This window comes from Corythoichthys intestinalis, chromosome 8 (genome assembly GCF_030265065.1).
Source record: "Corythoichthys intestinalis isolate RoL2023-P3 chromosome 8, ASM3026506v1, whole genome shotgun sequence".
Classification (NCBI taxonomy): domain Eukaryota; kingdom Metazoa; phylum Chordata; class Actinopteri; order Syngnathiformes; family Syngnathidae; genus Corythoichthys; species Corythoichthys intestinalis.
The window spans coordinates 3,168,881-3,188,731 of record NC_080402.1 but is presented as its reverse complement, the minus strand read 5'-3'; the positions used below and the strand labels follow the sequence as shown (position 1 = coordinate 3,188,731).

The window sequence follows — 19,851 nt, the reverse complement described above, 5'->3', positions numbered from 1 at the left end:
TGCCTGTAGTGTTAGTTGGATTCTCCTCAAAATTGGAGAGAATGTTCATGAGACATATAAGATCTTGGTTCTCAAAACTGAGTTTTCATTCATGGGCCTGACCTGGGCAGGGTGCCAAAACCGGCCGTTTTTTGGGGCAAAACAAATTCAGTAAATGACTGATAACTCCCTCATACAACGTTCAATCTTTTTCATATCTGGCATGTATGTGAGGTATCCCAGCCTGAACACGACTGCATTGAAATATTACCCATTAGGCCTGGCATCCCCTAGTGGGAACAAGAAATGCCCTTTTTTACAAGACAGACTCCTCCTTCAAGGGAAAAAAATCAACTGACCTCAAACCTGTTTCAGGGAAGCCTTAAGACATGTGTTCAGGTGCCTGATGAAAAATATTGGGGTTTCGTTGAAGTGGAGGGGTCCTAACAGGAAAGTGAAAATGACCGTCACCTTTTCGTCTCGCCACAAATTCTGAACAGTCATAACTTGGCAGACATACAACACATCTGCGCCAAAGACTCGTACCCTGAAGGGACGTGTAGAGGTAATTTGCATCAACTCTGTAGCGCCAACTAGTGGCAAAAGAAAGTCACTCATTTTACTCCTACATGTCCAGTTCTTTTCAGGTTGGTCACTGTAAGACTACAATTTAAGGCCCACGTCCAGACAACTCTGTCTGTTACCCAGGGGTGAAAGTGGTTAGAATTTCTTGCCGGAACTCCCTGTCAAGAAGGTCGCCATGGAGCCAGAATTTTGTTTTTTTTGTTTTTTTTTTTGTTTTTTGTTTTTTTTGGGGGGGGGGGGGGTTAAACCTCCTCAAACCACTGACTTTTGGGCAATAGTGGATTTTTTAAATTTGAAGCTTTTACTTCTTCACTTTTGACGAATCATAAAGCTGCAACACATGCATGCACTCATGTTGAAAATGACACACATATTAACAATAAACATTTTACACAAAACAATTGGTGATCATACGTTCCTCCAGTACGATCAATATGTAAATTTGGTAAACCAATTCAGCTCAGTCTGCATAACAAAGTCCGCTAGCTTAGATGCTACGAATGCTAACGTATTCACACTTCTCTCCTAGCAAATCGCTAAACATAACCAAGCAAACAGTATCTCCAAACTTAACTACAAATGCCAACACCAACATACATCAACTGAAACAACTTACAGCTTCAAGTGGGCCGAACCAGAGTAAGTAGCTGTCCCTTAGTCATGTCAGAAACATCTGCTTCTCAGTCCTAAAAGCCAAGAGTTCAGAAACACCAAACTCCGCCACCAGAAGGCATCATTTGACAAAATACAATACTTTAAACAAACCATCACACATAGGATTTTGACAGTTGCCGTCATATTTTTGGGATCAAAGTACCGTCGGAACGGCGTTCCGGGTCAAAAACTCATGCCGGTACGGAGATCCGGCTCGTTCCGGTCCACTTTCACCCCTGCTGTTACCGTGACAACCCGTTGCTCGCCATTAAAAGGAAGTAGATTTTTTCAGGGACTTAGGCAGCTTATAGAACCACAAAATTGGGCACACTTAGTCGAATCGGCCCAATTAGAAGATTCATTTTGGTTTTCAATATGAGCATGGCTGCACAGCTCAGTAGTGCCTCCTTTTTTGTAGGACTGTCTTCAATAGGGGCTTTTTCACCTAGGTGTGTGAATGTACAGTACAGTATTTGTAATCCCCCCAAAAAAAGGTGAGTTCCGAGAAAGTTAGGTTCTCTGGAGATGACTCCTTCCCACTTCTGCTCTCCTCTCTCCGTGTCTCTCAGACTTGTCTTGCAACATTGAACCAAGATAACGCATAGGCCTTTACATCCTCAGTAATGGTAACGACGTAGCAACGATGAGAAAGGTAATTAATTAGATTAGTCACTACTACTGAAAAAAATAACGCCTTTATACTCCAACGCCATTATTAATAACACTGCTTATGAGTCTAGTAAGGGATTTCAAAACCGTATATGATCAGCCATTCAACTGTCTACAAGTGGAGGGCATTCAAAACAACTGCCAACATGGCCAGGTCTGGCCGTCCAAGCAAGTTCACTCCGGGAGCAGACCGCAAGATGCTAAAAGAAATCTACAAAAACCCTAAAATGTCATCATGGGACCTACAGCAGGCTATTGCTACTGTTGTTGTGAAATTCCATGCCTCTACAATCAGAAAGAGAGTTTAACCTTTGCTCAGTCTCCAAGAAGAACATGAAGGCCAGACTGAAGTTTGCCAGAATGAATGTAGACAAAGACCAGGAATTCTGGAATAATGTTTTTTGGACAGATAAATTTAAAAATATAAAATTGAATTATTGGGACACCAGAACAGAGGACATGTTTGGCGTAAATCCAATACAGCATTCCAGGAAAAGAACCTCGTACCAACTGTGAAGCATGGAGGACGATGTGACATGGTTTGGGGATGCTTGGCTGCAGCAGGACCTGGCCAGCTCACCATCATAGAATTCACCATGAATTCTATCGTGTATCAGAGGGTGCTTGAGGGTCATGTGTGAAAAAAATGAAAGCTCAAGCGAAACTGGACCCTGCAACATTACAATGACCCAAAACATAACAGTAAATCCACCAAGGACTGGCTGAAAAGGAAGAAATGAGTCCTGGAATGGCCGAGTCAAAGCCCAGATCCAACTGAGATGCTGTGGGGGTGACTTGAAACGGGCTGTACATGCAAGAAACCCCTCAAACATCTCACAGCTGAAAGTATTCTGCGTTGAGGAGGGGGGGCAAACTTTCACTGTTCTGTGGCAAAAGGTGGATTTATCAGATGAATCTTCCATTGAATTACACCACAGTCACCGCAAATATTGCAGGAGACCTACTGGAGCCTGCATGGATTCGAGATTCACTCGGAAAATAGTTTGGTGGTGGCAAAATCATGGTCTGGGGTTACATCTAGTATGGGGGTGTGTGAGAGATCTGCAGGGTGGAAGGCAACATAAATAGTCTGAAATAATAACAACATTTAGCTGCCTCTTACATTCCTAACCATAAAAAAGGGACAAATTCTGCAGCAGGATGGTGCTCCATCGCATACTTCAATCTCTACCTCAAAGTTCCTCAAGGCAAAGAAGATCAAGATCCTCCAGGACTGGCCAGCCCAGTCACCAGACATGAACATCATTGAGCATGTCTGGGTTAGGATGAAAGAGCAAGCATGGAAGACGAAACCCAAGAATGTTGATGAACTCTGGGAGGCATGCAAGACTGCTTTCTTTGATTGTCCTGATGACTTGTATGAATCCTTGCCAAACCGCATGGATGCAGTCCTTCAAGCCCATAGAAGTCATACAAAATATTAAATTTGGATCTCACAGCACCACTACTTCATTCGCTTATGTTATGTAACGTATTTTTGTATTTGAAGTACATTTTTTGTTCAATGTTCACACTACTTTCTGTAGGCGACAAAACTTTTGTATTGCGGATCTCAGCGTCACATTCGACACGGTTGATCGCAACATACTACTCAGGAGATTGGAACAGTGGGTAGGGCTTACTGACACTATTCTTCAGTGGTTCAATCCTATCTACATGATAGGGATTTCTTTGTGTCAATCGGAAACCATCAGTCAGAACGAACCAAATTCATGTGTGGAGTCCCTCAAGGGTCAATTCTTGGACCACTCTTATTTAACATCTATATGCTTCCGTTAGCTCAGATAATGGAACAGTATGACATCTCCTATCACGCCTATGCAGATGACACACAACTGTACATTTCTGTGTCCCCACATGATTATAGTCCCTTAGTCTCCCTGAGTAAATGCATTCATCAAATCAATGAATGGATGTGCCAGAATTTTCTCCAGTTAAATGTGGAGAAGACAGGGGTGATCATTCTTGGGCCAAAAAAGGAAAGGTCAAAGATAAGCAGGCAACTTAGCACAATGTCACTTACAGCTACAAATCAAGTCAGAAACCTTGGCGTAATTATTGACTCAGACCAAAAATTGGATAGCCATCTAAAGTCCGTCACTAAATCCGCTTATTACCACCTAAAAAATATAACCAGAATTAAGGGGCTTCTGACTCAACAAGACATGGAAAAACTTATGCATGCATTCATTTTCAGCAGATTGGACTATTGCAACGGTATATTTACGGGTCTAGATAAAAAATTTTAAAAAATCAGTCAGGAAGCTGCAGCTAGTACAGAATGCTGCAGCCAGAGTCCTCACAAATACAAGGAAGCTGGACCACATTACACCGGTTTTGAAATCGCTACACTGGCTTCCAGTGAGTCAAAGGATAGACTATGAAATACTACTGCTCGTCTACAAAACACTTAATGGCCTTGGACCAAAATACATGCTTGACTTGTTAGATTCCTATGAGACATCTAGACCCCTAAGGTCGTCTGGAACCGGTCTTCTGCATGTTCCAAGAACAAGAACCAAGCAGGGTGAGGCAGCATTTAGTTATTATGCTCCTCACCTCTGGAACAAGTTACCTGAACGTCTGAAGTATGCTCAAACTGTTAGCTCTTTTAAATCAGGGCTAAAAACGCTTTTGTTTAGCATATCCATAACTGTCTATATATTTCATTCTACTTGCTTTCTATTCCTCTTGTGCTTATCTCCATCGCTGATTTCAATTATTATTGGTAGTAGTAGTAGTTTTTGTTTTATTTTTATTTATTTATTTTTATTCTATTTGTGATTAAATGCGATCTTTATGTATAATTTTATTTCCGATTATGATTGTCTTGGTTTTTACGTTGGATTGATTTAAATGTGATTTTTATGATCGTCATGTGATGTAAAGCACTTTGAATTGCCTTGTGTTGAATTGTGCTATATAAATAAATTTGCCTTGCCTTGCCTTGGCAAAATTGGACCTTTATGTCTTCATTAAATCGGATCCATGTGGACTCTCCTGCAATATTTGCGGCAACTGGTGTAATTCAATGGAAGATTCATATGAAAAATCCACCTTTTGCCACAAAACAGTGAAGTTTGATTTGTATTTGAAGTACATTTTTTGTTCAATTTTCACACTACTTTCTGTAGGCGACAAAACTTTTGTCTTGCCAAAATTTGATCTTTATGTCTTCATTAAATGATAAATCTTTTTTCAGTGAAACAAATATATTTTTGTACATTCAACGTAATTTGGGAGGGTCATATGAGCAATTTCTGAAACCAATTGAATAATTACAAGTCAGGTTATTAGCAATTGTTTCTACAAAATGGATAAGCGACAAGACTTTTGTCAGGGACTGTATATTCCACCAGTATTTTACCATAAACTTCATGTGTTTTTTGCTTTGTTTACAGTGTAAACATGCTTACGGAATGAACAAACAAAACAGTGTTGTCTGGATAAAGGCCCAAAATTGTCTCCTACAGTTATCAAATTAAAATCCTTGAACGCTTTTGCAGTTAGTTTCCAGCCCAAATGTCACAAAATTAAAAAGTCTTCTCTTTTTTTTTTTTTTTTTTTTTTTTTTTTGTGCGGACGCCCACTCACTGCCGTTCGTCTCCATTGGCCGGTCAGGGAAGCAAATAGAGCAATAAAGAAGGGACGCTTTAGTGGGTGTGCTGACGCACGGCTCGCCATCGCTCTCTATTGCCCTCGTCTCGTTATCTGTCTGACTTTTTCTTTGTCCTTCCTCCCCGCCGTCCTCTGCCGCGTCCCTTCCTCTCTCTTTACATTTAAGCGACGGGAGGGGTCGGGCGAGATGCGCTCGCAACCTTGGCGCCGGCGCGGGTTGCCCTCGTTATGCCGTTGGCGCCCGGGGCAGGTGTTTGCTCAGCGGAGAGACTCTCGTTGTTATTTTAGAAGAGGCGAGACGCGTGAGGTGAAAGCCAGGATGAAACGGGGAGACGAGTATGTCGCCATGGCGACGGTGGGTAAACATTAGCGGGCTGAAATCAGCGAATTGAGGACCGGGAGAAGCAAAATTTACTCATTGACTGTTATTGACAGATATAAACGTCCAATCTATTCAGTGCCAATGACAGTGATACATAAATCCATACATCACTAATTAAATAAATGTGTCAACAATTATTGTATTAATACAGTTAGATATATTTTAATGTTTATTTCTTATTTAACTAATATTATTTATTTAATGCCGGTTTTATTTTTTATTTAATTTTTCACTTATTTTAGGGGAAAAAATCATTATTTATTTATTTATTTGAGGATTTATTTAATTAAATCCAGTTTTAGTTGAGTTGTATTGTTATTAATATTTTTAAACTTTTTTACTTTTTTAATTTACTTTAAAAATTATTCTTTTTTGTAGTTACATTAATCCTCATATAAAATGATTTGGAATTATTTCATTTTGCGTTTCATGTCATCATTGCATGCCTGTTCCTTAACGTGAAAAGTTAATGAATGAAAAATATCAAATGCATGACTATAAATTTAAAATATATGAAGACATTTTGAAATCAATCTTGAAATAAATTAATTAAATAAGTATTACGTCATTAAATACGTTTTTTAAGATCTATAACCATATATATTAATACTGTGTATATTGATTTTATTTTAGCACTTTTGCTCCTCTATAGAAGCCCTTCATCAGCAGTAAAAAAAAATTAACATATACAGTATATATACATATATATGAAGAGGTTTTTCCATTTCTTACCTTCCACAGCTCTTTTGAAGAAGACCTTGCAGCTGCCGCACGTCACCACGCCGTAGTGGCAGCCCGACGCTTCGTCCCCGCATACTAGGCACACCTTGGCCGTCGACGAAGGCTGCCTGAGTGGCGAGCTGCGAAGACACGACATGAATATGTCAGACCGAGTGTTGCCATTGCCCCATTTGGAGTTGTTTCACAAAATCTACGATATGTCCAGTTTTGGAATCATTTGTTGTCATTGGCAAAAATTGAATGATCGCAGCCCATCCTTGCAGTCAAAATGGATCGGACGTCTATTGCCTTCAATGGTAGAAACTATTTGAAAAGCTGTAAATAAATAATACATTTTCTTAAGCATGAGTTATAGATGGAATGAATCAGAAGTCATCCCCCTGTGCCCCCCACCCCCTCACAAGGAAAAAATATATATATATAGATATAGATATATGTACTGTATGTATATGTAATTACTGTATGCATATACATGCATACACATATATACATGTGTGTATGTATATATTACAATATGTATATACATACTATGTATGTATATGTATATATGTGTTAGTGTATATACTGTATGTACAGTATACATATATACATATGTATGGTATGAACATGTGTATAGATATGTACGTATGTATATACCTGTATATACAGTATATATCTTTATGAATAAGTATATATGCATGTGTATATCTATAAATGTACAGTATATGTACACAATGTATGTACATACATATATATGTATGTATTTATATCTATTTGTGTAAGTGTATACGTATGTATGTATGTATAAGTGTATATACGGTATGTACAGTATATGTATATACAGTATATACATATGTATGGTATGTATATGTGTATAGGTATATTATATATACACAGTATATATCTTTATGAATAGGTGTATATGTATATCTATGTATATATATATATATATATATATATACAGTATTTGTACAGTGTGTATGTACATATACGTGTATATATGTATACATATGTACGTATGTGTATGTATATCTATATGTGTAAGCATATACAGTACATATGTACTGTATGTATGTATGTATGTATGTATGTATTTGTAAGTGTATATACTGTATGTACAGTATATGTATATATATACACATACAGTATGAATGTATGTAAGTATATAGCTATCTTTATGGATATGTGTATGTGAATATGTACCAGTAAGTGCACGTGTATATGTACAGCATATCTTTATGAATATGTGTATATACAGTATTTATATGTATGTGCATGTTTATATGTACAGTTTATATGTATATGCATATGTCTATATGTATAATTATGTTTATGTATATACAGTATATTGTATACAGTATATACTGTATGTGTGTGTATAAGTATATATGTGTATATATACTGTACATATATACATATATAGATAATGTAGTATGTATTTTACAGACATCCTATTTTTTTAACAAATATTTATTAAATGTAGCCATATTTTACAAACTAATCTAAAAAGTGAATATTCAGCCATTTCCCCCCTTTTTTATTTTAGTTTAATAGTTTAATTTTAGTTTTTTAATACATAAAGTGTAAAAATTAACAAATACTGTAAATATGAAATGAACTGTTTCCTGCCTTTTGTGTTTTTTAATTGAAAAAAAAAAAATCTAAGAATTATATTATATTAAATTATAAATTTTATTATGAATATGGCCAAGCGGTTACCATGTCCGCCTCGCAGTTCTGAGATTAAGGATTCGATCCCGGGCTCTGGCCTTCCGGTGTGGAGTTTGCATGTCCTCCCCGTGCTTATGCGGGTTTTCTCCGGGTACTCCGGTTTCCTCCTATGTCCCAAAAACATGCGTGGTAGGCTGACTGAACACTCTAAATTGTCCATAGGTATGAATCTGTGCATTAATGGTTGTATGTCTCATTGTGCCCTGTGATTGGCTGGCAACCAATTCAGGGTTCCCCGCCTAAGGACCGTAGTTAGCTGGGATAGGCTCCAGCACCTCCGCGCCGCTCGTGAGGAACAGCCCCAAAACGAATACGAATCTTTGGTATACATTTGGTTGTTTTGTTACATGTTTACTAATAATGACTGAAAGTGAGGATTTGGACCATTTTCAGATTAATTCATTGACTATCAAAAAACAGCTGTTTATTAATATGATCGTCCATCAGGTATCGATTAATCGTGGCTGCCCTATAATGAACTTTGACAAAAGTCTTGACCTGACCCTACAAGTTTCCTGCAAAATTTTCCAGGGTTTCTGTTTTGTTTGGCCCATTACTCTACGAAGCGCTAATCTGCTCTCACCTCCACACACACACGTGGCGCGCACACACCCGACATGTAGATGGGTACCCGTTGAGAACACCTTGTATCAAAACATCCAAAGTGGCCTCAGCTTCCCTCTTCGTTTCTGTACTAATTGCCTCTCTGCCATCTAAATCAATGAGATGCAAGGTGATTGTCTGGTTAACATTCTCCTTCCATCCTTCATCAGAGCAGCTGCCAACCTCTCGCTCTCTCTCTTGCTCACATTTCCTCTAAACTGGAAAGGGCCCGGCACTCGGATGCGGTCGTGAGCGCTGATCTAATTCCCCCTCGTCCGTCTGCGCACACATTCAATTTGTTAGGACGCTTAGAGGAGTCTCTAGCCAGGACTTATTCCCCCTAACGCGTGTAAACCTGACCCACGTCCGGACGTGTTTTCAACACGTGCGAGCGCACGCCGGACCTTATCGCGCGTCGACACGGCGATCGATAGCGCCGAGACGAAAAAACACGTGCGCCGGGACTCACATTAAGAGCCAGCCAGCCAGTCCAGTAGCAAGGTGACTTTCCCTCCCCCAGAGGAGTATATAGGTCAGTCACTGCGCGCTTACGAAAGCAGAGCTGACAGGCCCGGCTGCAGTGACTGTGCACAAAAAAAAGCCACCGGTCGCTACCCGACAGGGCAGCTGGTGCGACCGAGTTGCCAGCTTGAGCATAAAAATGGAAGAGACGATAAGTTGCAAGGGACTGTAAAGAAAAGACATTGTGGTTTCTTGAACTCAATCGTTTCCACTCACGGCACTAGAAGTCTAATCCATTTTGAGTATGGACGTTTAGCCAGTGTTGTTTTCGTCAACGATGACAAACACGAAAATATTTCGTCAACGATCAAATTTTTTCACGACGATGACGTCACAATGACTCGCTAAAATCCGGTCTTGGGAGATTAAAACATTAAAAGATGGATACCAGTTGTCCTCTGACGAGATGAGAACGAGAAAAATTCGCCATAGTTTCCTTCGTAAGTTCACAATGTGTCATATTTTCTTATTGTATGTGTAGTTAGCACGCATATTCGCATTAGTTTAGAGCTGAAACGAATACTCGAGCAACTTGAGTAACTCGAGTTTAAAAACTGATCCGAGTAATTTTATTCACCTCGAGGAATCGTTTAATTTTGCCAGCTCTAAGCATCACGTTTTGCCCGGACTACTTTTAATGCGGGACAACGCGCTGACGTCACGTGCGTTGAGAAAGAAGCAATAAAAAAAATACCTTACTGCAGCCGACAGCCGTTACAAACTGCGCCGACGTTGCTAAAAACTACGCCCGCATGTTGCTACGTGGTAGCAGGTAGCGTCTGTATGCGTGTCATAGATATCACATGTACGTAGAACTAGATGCGAAATGACCGACTCGGCGGCGTTAATAAAACAGCCGCCATCTTAAACGATAAACGTTACTGTCACTCGCTAACGTAACGTTATCCCTGCGGAGGGCTAGGTTTCTATTCATTATGACTACTGTCGATACCTGGCTAACTCTTACATACAGGCTTTATTTAATCTGTGAAAACAGCGCTGTAGAGTGATTAAGGTGTAAAATAAAAACTTAATAATGCTAACTGTCATTTTGAGCTCAGTAGTCATTGCTGGATAAAACACCAAGTAGCACTGGTGCCTAATGTGCTCCAATACAGCACATTTATTTTGAACACTGCAAAAACTCAGAATCCTATCATGACTTACAGTTTAGAAGTAGAATTTATAGCTTGACACAAATGGAAATTCAATTATAACACGTGGGAAAAACACCTAACTTTTAAGTAATGTGTGTTATCAAGCGTAATTACATTTTTAGGTAAGGAATATATATATATATATTTTTTATAAGTTCTAAAAGTTTTTTTGAGTGAAAGCTGTGAATTAGTATTCTTTTTTTTAAGTCACATTTGAGACGCAATTGTTGGCTGTTTTTAACAATGTACATTGAAAATAAAGTCATTGATTGACTGAAAATGGTTCAATATTAGATGAAATGTCTTGTTTTCTCATCTATATTTATAATTGCTCTTTACCTAAAAAAAAAAAAAAGTTTTATCCGATTATTCGATTAATCGATAGAATTTTCAGTCGATTACTCAATTACTAAAATATTCGATAGCTGCAGCCCTACATTAGTTGGTCGTGTCACTCATGTGACACTTTAACTGAGACTGCCCCATAAGGTGGGTTATATAAATATTTTTGCCAACAGGGATGCAAGTCGATGTGCAGACACATTCCCGTGGCATTCCTGTTGTTTCACTAAGCATTCGCCTAATGTCCAGTTGGCAAAAACACGTTTCCAACCCACTTAACTAGAACTACCAAGGCTGGATCAGTTGATACAAATCAATTTTATACCCAGAGATAGGTCATCTGACTCTAATCAGCATATCTTTTGTGAGCATTGAGGTCCTCATTAGTCATTCTCACACACTCACACATTCACACTCGCAAAACAACAGGGTTGGATTGCTCCAATTAGCATCTTGAGTGTTTGCAGGGCAGGGCTGCCTTGGCTTTGTCGGACAGTGGACCGTTCAGGCAGGCAATCGGGCGGACAACCTTTTTACAGTATGTTTTAGTGTTAGGTAACTGCTCAGTATGGTTGTCTAACGTGATCGAATTGTGCACGATTTGACAAAATTGGGAAGATATCAGAGCACTTTTTTGCTGGGGATTTGTTGTAGAGGACTGTCTGACATTACAATTACAACATTGAGAAAGAACAGCTGTCTCAATCTCTCTGAATATTTAGTTGCACTGTTTCTTGTATTCATGGAGCTATAATTGTCACATTGCTGATGATGGATGGCTGAAGATGCACAGCACAAGTCATTTTGGCACAAAAAAGCTTTTTATTCAATAAAGAAAGGTATGTGAAAAAGACAACAAAAGAAACTATATACAAGGGATGGTGTAATAAAAAACAAAACATATTTATGTGGTGACATATGACACTTTTCCCTTTTCCCGGGGATAGGTGTTGGAGGTTGTTGCCGAAGCAATTTTTCCTTCTGCGCCCTCTTTGCGCCCACATGAAAGTGAGCCAATTCCTTTGCAAGACCCACCAAGAAGTCCACCCATCTCTCTTGCCTTCCGGTGCATGCCTGATACAACACATATGCATTCAGTGCTGCATGTCAATCATATTGTATAACATGGCGACTGGCCAGCTCCATGTTCTTCCGTGTTTGAGAAAGCCAAGGGAGCCTTGGATTTGCAAATATTTTTAGATGCTAATTGCAGCTATCCAGAGTGAAACCCCTCCTTCACACCTAGGCAGTGACTCCACAGGAGTCAGTTTGATATCGGGAACATCTGACACCCTTCTGATCTTTTTTTATAGCCAAAAAAACCCCCCGGTACTTCCATTGTTAGGACTTGCTACAAACTGATTTTACTTTTCTGGCGCTGATTTGACGGGCAAAAAGCTCATTGCTTCATTGATTTTTCGTACAAACGTGTGCACCGTGCACGAGCTGCAGTTACTCTTGCAGCCAGAAGTGGCAGTCGCGAGTAAAAAAGTGACAATCTCAGTATAGTCCTTCAAAGATTCCATATTTGAAAAAACAAAATTGGAATTAATGGTTTATTTGTGTCTTTTTATATGTTAAAAAAAACTGTTAGGTAATAACTGGTTTCGATATTCGGACTCATATTCGATCTTTGGTTTCGGCAAAGAATGTTTATTTGGATGTATCCCAATTATTAATTAATCAAATATTAATAAACACAAAAATGTATGTAAATGTATGTAAAAAAAAAAAAAACAAACAAAAAAAAGTTGTCCGAGGGTTTAGAGGACGCTCACCGTTAGCATTAGCCTAATGCTAACATGAATGCTATGCTAACGCTGTGAGTTACATTTAGTGCGTGATGATCACCCAGCACAGACTTTTAAAGGCTAAGGCAACATTGCATATTCTCTCTGGTCAAGAAAAAAATCTTACCGTGTGTGCAAGCCTGCATGCAAACTCGACATAACACACTGGTGAGTTGGGAAGGAGGGTGGGGCGCAGCACGTCACGAGTGACGCAAACAGACACTGCTATGATACAGGCTAACTACACATAAAATGTTACACATTGTGAACATGTGACGGAAACTATTCAGCGTTTCTCCTCAGATGAAAACTGGCATTTGTCTAGTATTGTTTCAGTATCCCTAACCACGTGTTTTGTTGACAAAAATATTTTTGTTATCGTCATCGTTGTATATAGTAATAATGCCTTTATTATCCATTTTTGAGTGATCTCAAACACACATTTCTGACCTCTGTGACCTTTGGCCTAACTACCTCAAAATTTAATCACCTCTTCCATTTCATAATCTAAACATATGCTGTTATATATCATAATAATTGTCCCTTTATTCGTTCTTGACTGATGTTGAACACAAACATATTTCTTACCACCATGACCTTTGACCTAACTAGCACCAAATTTAATTAACTCTTCCGTTTCATTTTCCAAACATATCCTGCTAGTTTAATAATATTCCTTTCATCCACTCTTAAGTCATCGCAAACACTTATTTCTGACCTCTATGACCTTTGACCTCACTACCTCAAAATTTAATCACCTATTCCGTTTCATAAACCAAAAATATCCTGCAACGTATCATAACTATCCCTTTATTCTTTCTTGAATTATGTTGAACACAAACATATTTCTGACCTCTATGACCTTTGACCTAAATAGCCCTGAATTTAATCACCTCTTTACGTTTCATTATCCAAACATAACCTGCTAATTTAATAATAATGCCTTTATCCATATTTGAGTGATCTCGAACACATATTTCTAACATCTGTGACTTTTGACCTAACTACCTCAAAATTTAATCACCTCTTCCATTTCATAATACAAAAATATCCTGTAAAATATATAGTATAATAATTATCCCTTTATTTGTTCTTGCGTTATGTTGAACACAAACATATTTCTGACCTCTTCCGTTATCTTGAACACATAATTCTGACCTCTCTGACCTTTGACCTAACAAGCCCTAAATTTAATCACCTCTACCGTTTCATGATCCAAACATATCCTGCTAGTTTATTAATAATCGCCTTTATTTGTTTTATCTTGAAAACAAATACATTTTTGACCTTTGTGACCTCTGACCAAATTACACCAAAATGTAGTCGCTACTTCAGTTTATTATAATATCCTGCAATATATAATAATAATAATAATAATCCCTTTATTTGTACATGAGTCATCTCGAACACATATTTCTGAGCTCTGTGACCTTTGACCTATCAACCTCAAAATTTAATCACCTCTTCCAAATGTCATGGAAGTGACCCAACATTAACTCATTGCTCATACCACATATCACAACAATCATCCATATTTTTAGCACATTACCGACACACTCGTCACAATAAATCCAGATTAGAATCAGACCACGAATCCACATTGCTGACTGCGCGGCAACTCCAAGAAAATCCTCTTCATGATGCAACGAACTACAACCGTGCTTTGTGTTGTTTGCTCAACGGGACCGACTACACAGATGAAAAGGTCTCCCGTCTTTTTTTACCCCCTATTTTTCCATCTTCTTACTTTATTTTCTTCCTTCTCCCGCAGAAAGCCCAGGGCGGCCTCTTCATTGTTTTCCGAGTCCTTTCATCTCTTAAAGATAACACACAAAGAGCGCTAACTGGTGTAGCTGATGTTTATTTCCCCCGACCGGCGCGAGTACACAAGGCCCCCTGTTTTCTGTTGCTTCTCAGACCGGCGGGGCTGCTTACATGCCAGATAATAATAGAAGCAAAAGCCCACTGTAATACAAAGATGGTTGCGACGTAACTTATCCTCCAGCTTTTCTTCAAGTCGTCGGCACGCTGGGAGAAAATAGGCTCGCAGCCGGGAAGTCCTGACTGTGATTCATCACAGACTGCGCTCAAAGACAGTTAACTCTTTCAGGGCCATTGACGGCGCTAGACGTCCAAATCATTTTAACTGGGAGAGGCGTCAATGGCACTAAAAAATATGATCCTAGCTATTTGGCTTTGAAGTGGCATGAACTTTAGGAAAAACCTAGCCCGACTCTGGTTTTACCGATATACATGATTTTTGGTGGACATGTCGACCATAAGCGGATGCACAAAAAAGTCTCAAGGACCAATGTTTGAAATTGTACAGGAAATCTGCAGCGTTGGTTAGAAGTAGCAAATTTGGTAGTTAGTTGCACAAAAAAACGGAGTTTAGTCTTTAAAAAAAAAAAAAAAATTGCCCCTGGCGCCAGTTTTACTGACAGACATGATTTTTGGTGGACATGTCGATCATAAGCAGACGCACAAAAAAGTCTCAAGAACCCGTGTTTGAAATTGTATGGGAAATCTGCAAGTTATGACAGAAGTAGCTATTTTTGTAACCAGTTGCGCAAAAAAGAGATTTTAGAATTTAGGGGGAAAAAAATTAGCCTCCGACTCCAGTTTTATCGAGAGACATGATTTTTGATGGACATGTTGATCATAAGCAGTCGTACAAAAAAGTCTCAAGAACCTATGCGTGAAATTGGACGGGAAATCTTCAGCATAGGCTAGAAGTAACTATTTTGGGAGCTAGTTGCACAAAAAAGGGGATTTAGACTTGGAAAAAAAAAAAAAAAAAACCCTGGCTCCAGTTTTACCGACAGACATGATTTTCGGTGGACATGCTGATCGTAAGCAGACTCACAAAAAAGTCTCAAGGACCCGTGTTAGAAATTGTACAGGAAATCTGCAGCTTTAGTTAGAAATAGCTATTTTTGTGGCTAGTTGCGCAAAAAAGATTTTAGTCTTTTAAAAAAATGTAGACCCTGACTCCAATTTTACCGACATATATGTTTTTTGGTGGGCATGTCTGTCATAAGCAGACGCACAAAAAAGTCTTAAGGACCCATGTTTGAAATTCTATTTGAAATCTGCAGGCTCAGCTAGAAGCAGCTATTTTTGTACCTAGTTGCAAAAAAAGAGGTTTTAGACTTTTAAAAAAAAAAATAGCCCCTGACTCCAGTCTTATCGACAGACATGATTTTTTGTGGACATGTTGATCATAAGCAGACGCACAAAAAAAGTCTCAAGAACCTATGCGTGAAATTGGACGGGAAATCTTCAGTATAGGCTAGAAGTAGCTATTTAGGTAGCTAGTTGCACAAAAAAGAGGTTTTAGACTTAGGGAAAAACTTAACCCTTGGCTTCAGTTTTACAGACAGACATGATTTTTGGTGGACGTGTCGATCATAAGAGGACGCACAAAAAAGTCTAAAAGAACCTATGCGTGAAATTGGACGGGAAATCTTCAGCATAGGCTAGAAATAGCTATTTTGGGAGCTAGTTGCACAAAAAAGAGGTTTTAGACTTTAAAAAAAAAATTAACCCCTTGCTCCAGTTTTACCGACAGACATGATTTCTGGTGGACATGTTGATCATAAGCGGACGCACGAAAAAGTCTCAAGGACCTATTCTTAAAATTAGACGGGAAAGTGAAGAAGAAGCTATTTTTGTAGCTAGTTGCACAAAAAATAGAAAAAAAAAAAGAAAAAAAAAAGCCAGACTCCAGTTTTACCAACCAAATTGATTTTTGGTGGACATTTCAACCATAAGCAGATGCACAAAAAGTCTCAAGAACCTATGCTTGAAATTGGACGGGAAATCTGCAGCTTTAGCTAGAAGTAGCTATTTTTGTAGCTACTTGCGCAAAAAGAGATTTTAGTCTTTTAAAAAAATGTAGACCCTGACTCCAGTTTTACCGACATATATGATTTTTGGTGGGCATGTCTATCATAAGCAGACGCACAAAAAAGTCTCAAGGACCTATTCTTAAAATTAGACGGGAAATCTGCAGCTTTGTGAAGAAGTAGCTATTTTTGTAGCTAGTTGCACAAAAAATAGATTAAAAAAAAAAAGCCAGACTCGAGTTTTACCAACCAAATTGATTTTTGGTAGCATTTCAACCATAAGCAGATGCACAAAAAGTCTCAAGGACCCATGTTTGAAATTGTATAGGAAAACTGCAGGTTTACCTAGAAGCCAGTGTTACCGACGTCCAAGACTTTTGTTGGACATGTCGATCATAAGCAGATGCGCAAAAAATTCCCAAGGACCCATGTTTGAATTAGCAGCTTTGGCTAGAAATGGCTATCTTGGTAGCTGGTTGCACAAAACAAGAGGTTTTAGACTTTAAAAAAAAAAAAATCCCACTGGCTCCAGTTTGACAGACAAACATGATTTTTGGTGGACAGGTCGATCATGATCAGACGCACAAAAAGTCTCAAGAATTTATGCTTGAAATCGTACGGGAAATCTGCAGACTATGCTAGAAGTAGCTAGCTAGGTGCACAAAAAAGTAGGTTTTAGACTTGAAGAAAAAATTAGCCCCTGACTCCAGTTTTATCAACAGACATGATTTTTGGTGGACATGTTGATCATGCGTGGCCGCACAAAAAAAGTCTCAAGGACCTATGTTTGAAATTGTATGTGAAATCTGCAATTTATGATAGAAGTAGCTATTTTGGTTGCACAAAAAGAGAGATTTTAGTCTTTAAAAAAAAAAATAAAAGTAGCCCCTGACTCAGGCTGACATATATGATTTTTGGTGGACATGTTGATCATAAGCGAACGCAAAAAAATGTCTCAGGATCCTATGCTTGAAATTGGACGGGAAATGTGCAGCTTTGCTGAGAGGTAGCTATTTCGGTAGTTAGCTGCACAAAGAGGAAATTTTTGTCTTTTAAAAAAAATAATAGCCCCTGGCTCCAGTTTTATCGACAGACATGATGTTTGGTGGACATGTCGATCAAAAGCAGACGCACAAAAATTTCTCAAGAACTTATTATTGAAATTATATAGAATATCAGCAGCGTTGCTAAGAAGTAGCTATTTTTGTAGCTAGTTGCGCAAAAGAGATTTTAGAGTTACAAAAAAAAAATTAGCCCCTGACTCCAGTTTTACCGACCTACATGATTTTTTGTGGGCATGTAGATCATCACCGGACGCACAAAAAAGTCTCAAGGACCCATGTTTGATATTTTATGGGAAATGTGACATTTGGGTTCAAAGTGAATGTCTGTCGAACTCCATGCTAGCAACTCTTGTAAATTTACAAAGTAAAAACTATTGCCCCGACACCGGTTTTGCCAATCTACACAAAATGGGGTGGACAAGTCGATCATAAGAGGACACATCCAAAATGCTCAGTGACCTAAGCGTGAAATTGAAAAGGACGTCAGCCATTAATTTTCAAAGCAGCTATTTTGTTTGGTGAATTTCACAAAACAGCGCTTGGAAGCCATAAAAAATTTGGTGGACATGCCTATCCTACAAAGTCACACGGTCCCATGCGTGAAATTCAAAAGAAAGACAGCCATTTTAAAGGTGACGACTCGTGCAATCGACTCATTGCCGTTCCTCCCGGCGCTCTTCAGCTGTTTGTTTACAGATGCGGCGGCCACGCTAATGTGCTTACGCGGGTCAGTGAGGTTCTCCCGACCACGTGAGGCTCGCTGACCTCCGCCGCCACCTTACGGCTCATTATTCACCTGTTACGACGTTATCTCGCTCACGTCGCCGCTGTGACTTTTTGACTCGCAGTGCATCTGTTTGCGCAGATTAGCCGTTCTTGTTCTACTCGTCCTTTGCGGGACCTACACAACAGCAAGGGCCTTTTTGACGTTCTCATTCGTCATCTTGACATTGGAAAACAGGCGATAGTTGGACACATACTGGTGAAAGCAAGGAGGGTAAAAGATTAGGAGCCACATTAAACTTGAAAATATTACCTCCGTGAAGTTGCCCCCCCCCCCCCCCCCATTGGATGCAAATTTATATAAAAATGATGTCAATCTTTTGTGCTAAGTGAGTACTGTAAAAATTTTCGTTTGTGCTGCTATCGTTATTCAGATATTTACAATTCTTCTATAGGTCAATCTGAGGTCAACCAGCTTCCCATTTTGATTAAAAATGGCTAAAAATTGTGTCAATCGTTTATGCTTCGTTTGTGCCGTTAAAATTTTCGTTTGTGCTTTTAGATATAAATTTCGAGTAATGACGTCAATCGTAGCCCCTCATTTGCATCTGATGGAGCATACCAACTCTCTCAATAACAGAGTAGTGTCCCAAGAACTAGCGCAAACATACCACAAACACCCCTTCGAGTCCATTGTGCAGTAAATGGGGGGCTCAACCAAACCTCAATATTTTTCATCAGGCACCTGAACACATTTCTTAAAGCTCCCCTGATGCAGGTTTGAGGTTAATCAATTTTTTTCCCAAGGAGGAGGAGCCTGTCTAATAATCGTTTCCTGTTTCCAGCAGGGAGTACAAGGCCTAATGGGTAATATTTCAATGCAGTCATGTTCAGGCTGAGATACCTCTCATACATGCCAGATATGAAAAAAGACTGAAACTTGGATCAGGGAATTATTAATCATACTCATTACCCAATTTGGCATGTTGGCCCAAAAAAAAAAAAAAAAAAAAAAAAAAAAAGGCCCGTGAATGAAAACTCACCATTTTGATAACTCTACATCTCATGTCTCATGAACAGTCTCACCAATTTTGAGGAGAATCCAACTAACTCCCTAGACGCAAATGTCTCAAATGTGCACCCTGTAAATCAGGGGTGTCAAACCAATTCCACAAAGGGCGAAGAGGGTCCTAGATTTCGTTCCAATCGATGAAAAGGTCATCTTTTCATCAATCTGATCTCCTACAAGTGTAATTAGTTGATTGCAGTCAGGTGCTGCTTGTTTTAGCAGAAAAGTCATTGGTTTATCTGTTTGCGCAGTCTTGGTTAAAATGAAATCCAGGACCCTCTTGGCCCTTTGTGGAATTGGTTTGACACCCCTGCTGTAAAAAAATAAAAAATTCAAAAATCCGAAATACCCATTTTCCTATTGGTGTTAGGATT

At 39.0% G+C, this 19,851-nt stretch overlaps 1 protein-coding gene across 1 annotated transcript in view; it reads right to left on the bottom strand.

Moving 5' to 3' along the window:
* Positions 1–19,851, bottom strand: part of nr3c2 (nuclear receptor subfamily 3, group C, member 2) — a 160,584-nt gene that overhangs the window by 51,239 nt on the left and 89,494 nt on the right. Inside the window, exon 3 of the mRNA XM_057843973.1 lies at positions 6,641–6,768. Coding sequence (XP_057699956.1) covers positions 6,641–6,768 — 128 coding nt within the window. The remainder of the gene's footprint in view (positions 1–6,640; positions 6,769–19,851) is intronic.